The following is a 12,963-nucleotide window of genomic DNA, read 5'->3' as shown; positions in this document are numbered from 1 at the left end:
TTTTCTAATTAATGCCATTGTGTCTGATATCATTTATCCTGAAATATTTATGTACTTTTCTCTAATGAATGCCACCATATCTGATATCATTTATCCGGAATTTATTCATGTGCTTTTTTCTAATGAATGCCTTTGTGTCTGATATCATTTCTCCTGAAATATTCATGTACTTTTCCCTAGTGAATGCCATTGTGTCTGATATCATTTATCCTGAAATAGTCATATTCATGTACTTTTCTCTCATGAATGCCATTGTGCCTGATATAATTTATCCTGAAATAGTCATATTCATGTACTTTTCTCTCATGAATGCCATTGTGCCTGATATAATTTATCCTGAAATATTTATGTACTTTTCTCTATTGAATGCCACCATATCTGATATAATTTATCCGGAATTTACTCATGTACTTTTCTCTAATGATTGGCGTTGTGTCTGATATCATTTATCCTGAAATATTCATGTACTTTTCTCTAATGAATGCCATTGTGTCTGATATCATTTATCCTGAATTCCTTCATTTTGAAAAATCTCCTGAATGCCACCGTGTCTGATATCACTTATGAAAGCGCCTCCTATTCTGGTGTGAACAAGCTACCAGTCTTCTATCAGCGTGTTCTTCCAATTCATTCGTGCTCAGGACAGGAAGTGGAGCTGTGTCACGCTACGCTACGTTCCTGCTCTGCTTTTCATGCACACCCAAACACCAAACACACGCACTGTTTTTCTTTCTGGGAAGTGTTGTTGTTGGGGGGGGGGAGGTGACACCACCCCAACAACCTTTGGACACAATACACTCTTGACTTTGTGACCGTGGCTAAATTATTGAAAGAACAAACAATGGACGAGCACGGCTCAACGTGTCAACCACAGTTACTTGTTTGGTTGCCATAGGAACCCATTGCATTTTTATTTATTGCTTTATTTATTATTATAATATTCCTTTAAATAGAAATGTCATGTATTTAAAAACTATAACGGTGTCATGCTACACTTTACTTTGAGCATGCGTCATCAAATACTTTTGGGTATGTTGTAAAATGCAGTTTTACTTTGAAATGTAAGAAGATGTGTGTTTATAATTCTTCCTACAATATGCATTCCTGTTATTGTTATTATTAATGGGAGGGTGCAAGTAAAGTTATAGGCCTTAAGCAGCCTTGAGCATGAGGCTTCAAAATAAAAGAAGCTAATGTGACGCCGAACCTGTCAGTCTCTTCTCAAGCTCAGTGGTCGAGTATAACAGTCTTCGAACGCCCCCCAAAACGTCACGGAGAGCATAACGAAAAAAAGTTGTCGTATAATACCCAAAAACGCTTGTCTGCATCGGTTGATGTTGAGTAGAGTGTTTTACTCTGAAGCAACCCGGAAGTGTGTGCATTTTTGTTTGCTGAACATAAGCTTGAGCTTGTTGAGCGCTCACGTTTCAAGCTGCAGTCGCAACGGATGGAGGCGAGAGAGGATCTTTACCCCGTCGACTGAGCTCCATCTCGGATACACGACCGTTAGCATCTCCGCGGGACGACCAAAGATACTTTTCGTTGAAACAAACAAACAAAAAACAAGACACCGAGCGTGTGAGGGGTTCGTCGAAGAGGGCGTTGTGCGTTGGCTGGTAGAACATTGTGAGCGGTGGATGTGTTAGCGAGGACATTTTGACACCACCTGGCCGGGATGGGCTGCACGCTGAGCACCGAGGACAAGGCGGCGGTGGAGCGGAGCAAGATGATCGACAGGAACCTGCGGGACGACGGAGAGAAGGCGGCCCGGGAGGTCAAGCTGCTGCTGCTGGGTAAGTAAGGCCGGCCGGGAGTGGGTCGGTGGGCGGCGGGCGGCGGCGAGGCTGGTGAGCTACGCCCTCATTTAGCAGCCACGTCGAGGGCTCCGCTTGTCTTACTTTCATGGAATTATGGAATACGTTCTTCCTCACTTTGGAAGGCGGCGTGTTCAGGGGAAAAAGTTGCGTGTAGTCACGAAAAACGGGGTAGCCAACTGGCGGCCCGCGGGCCAACTGCGGTTCATGAATGACAAACACACTGGCTCACAGCTTCGGTTCAAAACTATAGAGAGCCGCTAACGGCAGAGCGCTCCTGTCACGTAGATGATCTTTGATGGGCATTGTAGGTCCTTAATAACAGCAGACTGCTCCTTTCACACATGTAAAGAATTAGCTAGTAGCTTTTAGCAGTAAATTCCTAAAACAGCACCCCTTTGCCCCCCCCCCGCACTTTTACTAGATGCTAAAAACAACGAAGTGTAAGTCAAACATGTTAGCTTTGTGTTAGCGAATGAGTGTCATCATTGTAGCATATACTGTATCTCATTGGGGGGGCATGAAACAAACCTAGCTAGCATCATTCCATGCTAGCATTTTCCCAATGGAGGTGAGGATCTGCACCATAGAAAAGTCTGCATTCCCGCACATGCTCCTGTCACGTAGAGGATCTTTGACGGGCACTGCTCCTTTCACACATGTAAAGGATTAGCTAGTAGCTTTTAGCAGTAAATTCCTAAAACAGCAGAGCACCCCTCTCATAGAGGATCTTTGGGCTGTTTTCCCAGAAATATGAGGGGGGGGGGCACTTTTACTGGATGCTAAAAACAATGAAGTGTAGGCCAAACATGTTAGCTTTGTGTTAGCGAATGAGTGTCATCTCTACAGCATATACTGTATCTCATTGGGGGGGGCATGAAACAAACCTAGCTAGCATCATTCCATGCTAGCATTTTCCCAATGGAGGTGAGGATCTGCACCATAGAAAAGTCTGCATTCCCGCACATGCTCCTGTCACGTAGAGGATCTTTGACGGGCACTGCTCCTTTCACACATGTAAAGGATTAGCTAGTAGCTTTTAGCAGTAAATTCCTAAAACAGCAGAGCACCCCTCTCATAGAGGATCTTTGGGCTGTTTTCCCAGAAATATGAGGGGGGGGGGCACTTTTACTGGATGCTAAAAACAATGAAGTGTAGGTCAAACATGTTAGCTTTGTGTTAGCTCATGAAACAAACCTAGCTAGCATTTTCCCAATGGAGGTGAGGATCTGCACCATAGAAAGTCTGCATTCCCGCACATGCTCATTCAACCACCCCGCCCAGACGGCTTTATGCTCATGGAGTCACCTCCGGGAATCATTTGTGTGGTTGAAATCCCTCAACAATGGCGGCTAACTCCTGTCTGCTGCCGTCGGGAATGCCAGCATCCAAATCGAATCCCATTTCGGTCCCTCTTTGTCCTTGACGACGCATTGCCCGCTTGTGCGAACGTTTACCGAATCACATCCAAGTTAGCTGTATCGTTATTCGGCGTGGAGCTTTTCCGTGTTGTTACAGTAAATAAGGAGCACAGGGAAAAACTTTTCCATCCACCTTCAAATGTTGACATAAACACAGCGGGGCAGCGTGCGGGTTAGCGGGACTCTAACCCGTCTCTTCATGTCATCTCCATAACCAGGAAGAAGATTCCCCCTCCCGTATTATGACTTCATATTTTGCAGGTAGTCGACATTCCAGAAGTGCTCGGAGGCCTGACGCGGCTTGCCCTCTTCCAGTCGCCGACTTTGGCACACGCTTGTTGTTGGGAATGTTTTCATGAGCTCATCACGTGGCAGCTCTGTTTGTGTTGCCACTTTGGGCGTGATAGCGGCGTGCCAGATCGCCTCGTAGGCCGCCCGTGTTTGAGCCTGTCCGCCGCGGTAACCAGGGAACGCCGAGGCCTCTTCGGGTTACTGCCTGAGGTGAGGCGAGGCCCGCTTGCTGAGAGAAAGCGGGGGGTGGGGGGGGGGGGGGGGTGTAAGATGAGAAGCCGCACATTAAAAATGTAGAAAGTGCTCGAGGAAAAAGATATTTGGGCTAGCAAGCGCAGCTCCATTACATGCTGGGATGATCCGTCATATCGTTCATCGGAATTTCTCATTTTTTTGCATCTTCAAGGCAGGTCCTCAAAAACAGCAGAGCACTCCGGTCATATAGATGATCTTTGATGAGCATTTTTTTACAGCATAGCCCCTCCGTCACATAGCACCAGCATTTTGGCAGTCAATTACAAAAAACAGCATAGCGCTCCTCTCATATAGATGATCTTTGGACTGCATATTTGCAGCCAGCCTTAAAAACAAACAGAGCTCTTCTGTCATTCCGAGGATTCATTCATTAATTTTCTTCCGCTTATCCTCACAAGGGGGTGCTGGAGCCTATCCCAGCTGTCTTCAGGTGAGACTGGTGGCCAGCCAATCACAGGGCACATATAGACAAACAACCATTCACACTCACATTCATACCTATGGACAATTTGGAATGTTTTTGGAATGTGGGAGGAAACCGGAGTACCCGGAGAAAACCCACGCATGCACGGGGGAGAACATGCAAACTCCACACAGAGATGGCCGAGGGTGGACTTGAACCCTGGTCTACTCGCTGTGAGGTCTGTGCGCTAACCACTTGTCCGCCGTACAGCTGATTAGATCATATCATGCAGCCCCCATTCCGAGGATATTCGAGTCAAAATGATTCAAAAACAGCAGAGTGCTCCTATCGTATAGATGATCTTTGGCCTGAATTTTTGCTGTCATTCATTCATTCATTTTCTACCGCTTTTCCTCACGAAAGTCGCGAGGGGTGCTGGAGCCTATCCCAGCTGTCTTCAGGCGAGAGGCGGGGTACACCCTGGACTGGTCACCAGCCAATCACAGGGCACATATAGACAAACAACCATTCACACTCACATTCATACCTATGGACAATTTGGAGTGGCTAATTAGCCTAGCATGTTTTTGGAATGTGGGAGGAAACCGGAGTACCCGGAGAAAACCCACGCATGCACGGGGGAGAACATGCAAACTCCACACAGAGATGGCCGAGGGTGGAATTGAACCCTGGTCTCCTAGCTGTGAGGTCTGTGCGCTAACCACTCGCCCCCATTTCCGAGGATATTCGACTCAAAATTATTTAGCAGTGGGTCTTCAAAAACAGCAGAGTGCTCCTCTCATATAGACGATCTTTGGCTTGAATTTTTGCAGTCGGTCCTTTAAAAACATTATTATTATTTTATTGTAATTTTAATTATTGACTAGTGTTTATGCAGTACATCGTCCTCTTTAGAGGATCTTTGACTGGCATTTTTGCAGGTAGTCCTCCAAGGCAACGTAGTCCGTATCACACGGCGTTAAAAAAGTATGGAGCACCCCAACATGGACATAGAGCCCCCCCCACCGCCCTCCCCCACTCAGTCATGGTTGTTAAAAACTTGCCGACACGTCCTTTCAGGTCACAGGAGAAGGACAAGCGAACTCGTCCTTGCGAGCCATCTGGTACTTTAGGCTCTTGACTTTGTCTTGATTCGCCTCCCGCCCCGCCATCATCCACTCCTGCTGTTGGCGTGGCCGTGTGTGGGTTCAAACACACCCACGTCGGCCATCATGCAATGTCATGAATGCACATCATGGGACACACCGAAGGGAGGGGGTGGCGCTTCAACACATCAAATCTAATCAGCTACTTGAAAGGCATCGCCCAGGGCTTGTTCCTATCACCGTGGCGCTTGAAAAATGCAGAATATGTATATCAGAAACAACCCGGGGGGGGGCCACCACCCATCTGTGATCACCGTGGATGTGATGGCGCTGCACGAGCAGCCATTACCCATCGTGGAAGATGGAGCCATATTTATCCGTATCCGTATAAGCTCGGGGAAAAAAAACAAAAATTGTACTGTTCCATTTTCCGAGGCTTCGGCGTGTGTGGATGAGTCATGTTTAAAAGTCGTCCAGCGTGAGACATCCCGCAGGTAGACGTGCGAGAAGAGAGCATATGGAAGGGACATGACTCACACCAACATGGACGATCCGGTCGGAAGCAAAGAAGCGCAAGCTAGCTAACGACGGCCTTTTTTTAAGCCTTAAAGTCCGGGGGTGCGTAACATGAGTGCACGTGAACAGCATCGTATGGGGCCCCCCAGCGCCAACGTCACCCTAAGATGTGCCTTTCTAGCCCACACTACAGCTTAGTACAGTACAGTCTAGCACAGTACAGTACAGCCTAGCACAGTACAGTACCGTACAGTCTAGTACAGTACAGTCTGAGGTTGTTTTCCATCCCAAGATGCTTTGTGATCCAATTCCACTTCCTTGTCTTTTCTACCTTCTCTGCGGCCGAGACAAGTGAAGCCGTGTCGGGATGATCCTTTTAACGCCCTGCTCTCTCGTTTGGGGGATCGCAGCCACGGCATTCCAAACACAACATGAGATTTACTGGCGCCCGGCGGGAAGCCTTCTTACATCCCAGAGCTGTCATCTGTCCGGGCTGCCCCCCCCCCATTTGAGAGTGACGAGGCCTCTTGAAATATTGACGTGCAGTCGTAAAGCTCTTCCGTTTGTCCATCTTTTCCCAGGCGCTGGGGAGTCGGGAAAGAGCACCATCGTCAAGCAGATGAAGTGAGTCCACCAAGGACACGCCCACGGCAACCACTCACACACATACGTATACTATATATATACTACATATACTATATATATTATATACACACATACAGTATGCACAAGTATACACACATACACAACTCTAAAACTAGATCAGTAATGAATGTATGTTATTGTAAATGGCAATTATTATTTTTAATAAACATTTCTTTAAGGATGAATAAAGTACCTTCTATAGCAGAGGTCTCAAACTCACGGCCCGCGGGCCAAATGCCTTTATTTATTTTTCCATCTTGTTTTGTGTCGAAAAATAAAAAATAACAGTACACATTTATTTAATAATTTAATAATAAATAAAAATTTATTAATAATAATTTATTATAATTTAATGTTTTATCAGAGCTTTTCCAAAGAACCAAAGCACTGAAAAAGTGGAGGGTATAGCAGAAGCATTGAAGACTATTATATGATATATATTTAGTAATATTTAATATAATTAATATTTATTAATATTTTTTGTTTATTTTTTCTGTTTATATATATATATATATATAACTACTAATTGACTACTAGCTACATATCCAAGAGAAATGCAGTAATATTACAGCATTAATGATACAGAGTATATGTTTTGTCGCATAATACAATAACGCAGCTGTCATAAATACAATACTAATAATATTGGTATAATCAATGCTAGGCCGGTGTATACAGTACCTGTCTATAGGTGATATACAAAGTATACACGTGGAGGAAATCATCATGGAAAATAGGTCAAATACTAGTATTTATGCATGAAGTTGAAATATATTCTTTGTATATAATTGTATTTACTTTGAGATTATTTTTTTCCTCCCTTGGATTGCACTATTGTGTCTACACTAGCATGTTTTTTGTTTGTGATCCCCCCCCCCAACAACCCCCCCCCCCCCCCATTTCCCCATCGCCAGGATCATCCACGAGGCGGGCTACTCGGAGGAGGAGTGCAAGCAGTACAAGGCGGTGGTCTACAGCAACACCATCCAGTCCATCATCGCCATCATCAGAGCCATGGGACGCCTCAAGATCGACTTTGGCGACACCGCCAGAGCCGTGAGTTCCGCTCGCACGTTTGACTGGCGTGAAGTCGAAAGAACGGGTGTTTTTTTTTTTAAAGGTTGAAAAGATTTGACATAAAGGTTTACATCATAATGTCAGCGTTTTTTGGATGAATGATGTTGGGGATGAAGTCGGAATATGACGGAATACTTCATAATGATAAGCAAGAAAGTGGTTAGCACGCAGGCCTCACAGCTAGGAGACCCAAGTTCAATTCCACCCCGTGCATGCGTGGGTTCTCTCCGGGTACTCCGGTTTCCTCCCACATTCCAAAAACATGCTAGGTTAATTGGCCACTCCAAATTGTCCATAGGTATGAATGTGAGTGTGAATGGTTGTTTGTCTATATGTGCCCTGTGATTGGCTGGCCACCAGTCCAGGGTGTACCCCGCCTCTCGCCTGAATACAGCTGGGATAGGCTCCAGCAACCCCCGCGACCCTCATGAGGATAAACGGTAGAAATGAATGAATGAATATCCTGCAGCAACATGGCCGATGCCGTCATGGCCGCCATGCTGAGCCGGCATTGATTGCGTTGCTTTTTATAGCGCACGCTGAGGTATTGGTGATATCGGGATGATGATGCTTTCATGAGGAGTGCTGCCGGATGATGCCTTCCTTCCCGGATAGGAATGGAGTAAGCAGTATTCCGAGTTCCAAGCAGAGAAAGAAATAGTTGAGGTTTGTGTTAAAACCAGCCGTTTTTCTTCCTAGTTTTGAATAGAGCAAAGCATATCAACAGATTGCTCCCTTTTCGTTATGAATGGATGAAGAACGACTGTATGAACATTTTGAGTAAAAACAGGCGGTTTCCCTTCCTAGTTATGAGTGGAGGAAGGCGGAGTTGGGATTCGTGTGGAAGGGGTGGAAGGGATTTGGGTTCCGGCAGGCTGCTTCCCTTCCTGGAAAGGCTATAAAGTTGTCTGTTTTCCTTCCTACTTTTGAATGGAGGAAGTAGTCTCAAGTTCAGGCTGTTTTGATATGATATGATGTGACAAAGCGTGCTAACGGGTGCTCCTTTCCGACAGGACGACGCGCGGCAGCTGTTCGTGCTGGCGGGCTCAGCCGAGGAGGGCTTCATGACCACCGAGCTGGCGGGAGTGATCAAGCGGCTGTGGAGGGACGGCGGCGTCCAGGCGTGCTTCAGCCGCTCCCGGGAGTACCAGCTCAACGACTCGGCCGCCTAGTGAGTCACTTCCTGTGCACTAGCCCGCCCACTCCATTAGGGACGGCGTGAAGCGTCCCCGCCGGACTGGACCCACACCAAGGGGACATAGCCAGGGTTCCAGCGTGCTGTCAGGGATGTTCATGTGCGAGTGTGCTGTGTGAGTGTGCTGTGTGAGTGTGCTGTGTGAGTGTGCTGTGTGAGTGTGCTGTGCGCAAGTGTGCTGTGTGAGCGCTGTGCGCAAGTGTGCTGTGTGAGCGCTGTGCGCGAGTGTGCTGTGCGAGTGTGCTGTGTGATGGCTGTCTGAGTGTGCTGTGTGCGAGTGTGTGAGAGTGCTGTGTGAGCACTGTGTGAGTGTGCTGTGCGAGTGTACTGTGTGAGCGCTGTTTGTGAGTGTGTGAGTGTGCTGTGTGAGCAATGTGCGTGAGTGTGCTGTGCGCGAGTGTGCTGTGTGAGTGTGCTGTGTGAGCACTGTGCGCGAGTGTGCTGTGTGCTGTGTGAGTGTGCTGTGTGTGAGTGTGCTCTGTGTGTGAGTGTGCGCGCTGTGTGTGAGTGTACTGCGTGAGTGTACTGCGTGAGTGTGCTGCGTGAGTGTGCTGCGTGAGTGTGCGAGTGTGCTGTGTGAGCACTGTGTGTGAGTGTGCTGCGTGAGTGTACTGCGTGAGCACTGTGTGTGAGTGTGCTGTGTGCTGTGTGAGTGTGCTGTGTGCTGTGTGAGTGTGCTGTGTGTGAGTGTGCTCTGTGTGTGAGTGTACTGCGTGAGTGTGCAAGTGTGCTGTGTGTGAGCGCTGCGTGAGTGTGCTGCGTGAGTGTGCTGCGTGAGTGTGCTGCGTGAGTGTGCTGCGTGAGCGCTGTGTGCGAGTGTGCTTTGTGCGAGTGCTGTGTGCGTGTTGTGTAAGGCCAGGCACCAGATAACAAAGCATCGTCTGTGTGCTGCGCTCCGAGTTTGTTTCCCTGCCGCTTATTAGCACACTGTTGCACAACCAACAACAGCAGCTCCAAGCCATGAAAGAGAAGCTTCTCTTTTTTTCCTGGAGGACGGGTACACCCCCCCCCCCCCCCCCCAACCGCCCCAGTCCTGACCTGAAAGAGCTCCAATCCGAGCGTGAACTCAGCGATTTGCTTTTGTCCCGCCAGCTACCTGAACGACCTGGACCGGATCTCACAGGCCACCTACATCCCCACGCAGCAGGACGTGCTGAGGACCCGGGTCAAAACCACGGGCATCGTGGAGACGCACTTCACCTTCAAAGACCTGCACTTCAAGTGAGCGCCATCTTCAGCGTTGTCATCCACTTCCTCCTGCCGGTGACTCAGACAGGCCCCGTCCTGCGCCGGCGCTCAAACAATTAGGGACGCTGGATGACTCACTTGCGGTCTATTAACGAGCGCTGGCAGGAAGTGGGGGTTGAGGGGGGGGGGGGGGGGCAGGAGATGAGGCACTTCTCTAGCATCATCCACTTTGCTATTGTTTGCAAAAAGCACCCCATGCTTGTACATGACTTGAGTATCTGCTAAGTCATGGGTGTCCAAATTGTGGCCCTGGGGCCATGTGGAGCCAACAATGAAGTAAAAAAAGTAGACAAAGTCTTGATTTTAGGAGAATAGCACCCTAATATTATGACTTGTTATTATATTATGATTTTAGTAGCCTGAAGTTGAAATATTAAATACCCCCTACTGGGGGTATTTATGTTCAGTATTCAGTATTTCTGCAGTATGTGGTACTTGTACTCATTTTTATTAATTTCACTTTCTTTTTTTTTTCTTAATTTAATTTAATTTTTTTTTTACATTTTTTTTCTCAATTTTTTAGTATTTGTGATGAAAATTCTCGGATGAAAGGTACAAATATTTTGTATTATTTTCTATTATTTGCCAAAGTCTGTAAGAAAGACCACTGCCTTTTCCCAAAGTGACTTTCTTCCGGCTTCCCAATGGCTCAAAAGTCATCCGCTGTCCTTCCAGGATGTTCGACGTCGGCGGCCAGCGTTCGGAACGTAAGAAGTGGATCCACTGCTTCGAGGGCGTGACCGCCATCATCTTCTGCGTGGCCCTCAGCGACTACGACCTGGTGCTGGCCGAGGACGAGGAGATGGTGAGTACTCTTCGGGAAGGTCGGAAAAGGTCGAAAAAACAAAAACATTTTTTTTCATCTTCTGCTTCAGAACCGAATGCACGAGAGCATGAAGCTCTTTGACAGCATCTGCAACAACAAATGGTTCACGGACACGTCCATCATCCTCTTCCTCAACAAGAAGGACCTGTTTGAGGAGAAGATCAAGAAGAGTCCTCTCACCATCTGCTACCCGGAGTACGCAGGTCTGAACAAATTTTTTTTTTCAGTAAAAAAGTAAAAACATTTTTTTTACTATATTAGGAAAGCAGGAAGTGAGCGAAAAAGAATTAAAAATAAATAAATTAAACTATATTAGGAAAGCAGGAAGTGAACATTTTTTTAAGTTAAAAAAATTATTAAACTATATTAGGAAAGCAGGAACTGAACATTTTTTTTCAGTAAAAAAAGTAAAAAAAATGTTTACTCTATTAGGAAAGCAGGAAGTGAGTGAAAAAGATTTTTTTTTTAAAAAAAGTAAAAAAATAAAAAAAAACAGGAAGTGAACAATTTTTTTTTAAGTTAAAAAAATTATTAAACTATATTAGGAAAGCAGGAACTGAACGATTTTCTTTCAGTAAAAAATTAAAAAAATTAAATTAAACTATATTAGGAAAGCAGGAAGTGAACAAATTTTTTCTCAAGTTAAAAAAATGATTAAACTATATTATGAAAGCAGGAAGTGAACGAAAAAAAGATTAAAAAAAAGTAAAAAATAAATTAAACTATTAGGAAAGCAGGAAGTGAACAATTTTTTTTCAGTAAAAAAAAATATATAAATTAAACTATATTAGGAAAGCAAGAAGTGAACAAATGTAACAGTTACTGATTGTAAAAGTACCAGATGGAGGGGTAGGATTTAATAAGCTTTGCTTCTTCCTACTCCTTTTGGACATGTGGAACTGGGAACTGATTATGGGATGCACTCAATTGTAATCTGATGCATGTTCAAATGAAATTGAATTAAAATAAATGAATTCCCATTACATTGAAAAGAAGGAAGTAAAAAAGCTCTGTTTTCATACGATGGCTTCCAGGCTCTAACACGTACGAGGAGGCGGCCGCCTACATCCAGTGCGAGTTCGAGGACCTGAACAAGCGCAAGGACACCAAGGAGATCTACACCCACTTCACCTGCGCCACCGACACCAAGAACGTGCAGTTTGTCTTTGACGCTGTCACCGACGTCATCATCAAGAACAACCTGAAAGACTGCGGCCTCTTCTGAGGGCCACCGGGCCATGTTTAAGGGGGGTAGGGGTTTCGGGTAAGGAACGACAGAAGATTTGAATTTTTGTCCCCGTTGTCTGTGACGCCGTTTTCACCTGCGTTTTTCTCCCGTGTCCTCAGGCCACTGCTGCCGCCGTGCGTCTCCAGCAAGGAATGTAAACGAAGCGGGAACGGCGTCGTTCCCGTTGCTGTAACTATAACGACGGCTTTATTTATGTCTTCTTGTTTTGGAACTTTTGTGTTTCATAGTCGTGTCGGAGACAGAGCCGTCGCGCTCTCGTGTTGTTTCATGTCGTGGCGAGCCAGCCAGGAGGAGAAGAGGATCTGCTGTGTTGGTACTGGCGCCTTCGCATGCCTTTGGAGCCCGGCGGTGACCTGCGTGCTTCTTCTGTCGCCTGCTGACTCTTTTTATCATCTCCATCGCACGCCCGCGTCCTCGCTATCGGCTGCGTGGACAAAACGGGACAGGATGTCTGAACATGTAGCCTCCATTCTCAGCACAACAAGATAAATATGGTTTTTAACAGCTGTAAAATAACACGACCTTTTATCAGACGTTCCAACATCACCGAGTGTTTGGAAGACACAAACAAAATGGACATGACTTGTAGATGTCAACACAAACAAAGATGGCGGACGTTTGTGCCTACTTTCCCACGTGTGTACCGTTCTCCACAGAGAACCTTTGTAGACTCATCTCCCCTATTTTGATAATAAAAACACACACAGTCACCTTCTGGCTACTTTAGCACCAGTCATTTTTCATTCAAGGGTCCACGGTCTGGGGAGCAGATGTGAAGGGTCCACGGTCTTTGCAGAGAAGGTGAAGTGTCCACGGTCTAGATAGCAAAGGTGAAGGGTCCACGGTCTAGGTAGCAAAGGTGAAGGGTCTACGGTCTTGGTAGACAAGATGAAGGGTTCACAGTCTTGGTAGAAAAG

The 12,963-nt window shown here is 46.2% G+C and overlaps 1 protein-coding gene across 1 annotated transcript; it reads left to right on the top strand.

Moving 5' to 3' along the window:
• Nucleotides 1–1,413: 1,413 nt before the first annotated feature.
• Nucleotides 1,414–12,756, top strand: gnai1 (guanine nucleotide binding protein (G protein), alpha inhibiting activity polypeptide 1). The gene is made up of 9 exons (XM_058078171.2): nt 1,414–1,793; nt 6,388–6,430; nt 7,366–7,507; nt 8,542–8,699; nt 9,816–9,944; nt 10,647–10,776; nt 10,847–11,000; nt 11,832–12,061; nt 12,145–12,756. Exons 1-8 carry the CDS (start codon nt 1,676–1,678, stop codon nt 12,020–12,022), a joined length of 1,065 nt encoding a protein of 354 aa, XP_057934154.1. The 5' UTR covers nt 1,414–1,675; the 3' UTR covers nt 12,023–12,061; nt 12,145–12,756.
• Nucleotides 12,757–12,963: the final 207 nt, after the last annotated feature.

The sequence above is a fragment of the Doryrhamphus excisus genome, linkage group LG2 (genome assembly GCF_037039965.1).
Source record: "Doryrhamphus excisus strain RoL-2023G ecotype Guam linkage group LG2, RoL_Dexc_Guam_v1.1, whole genome shotgun sequence".
In the NCBI taxonomy this organism is placed as follows: Eukaryota; Metazoa; Chordata; class Actinopteri; order Syngnathiformes; family Syngnathidae; genus Doryrhamphus; species Doryrhamphus excisus.
This window is presented reverse-complemented; position numbering and strand designations above follow the sequence as displayed.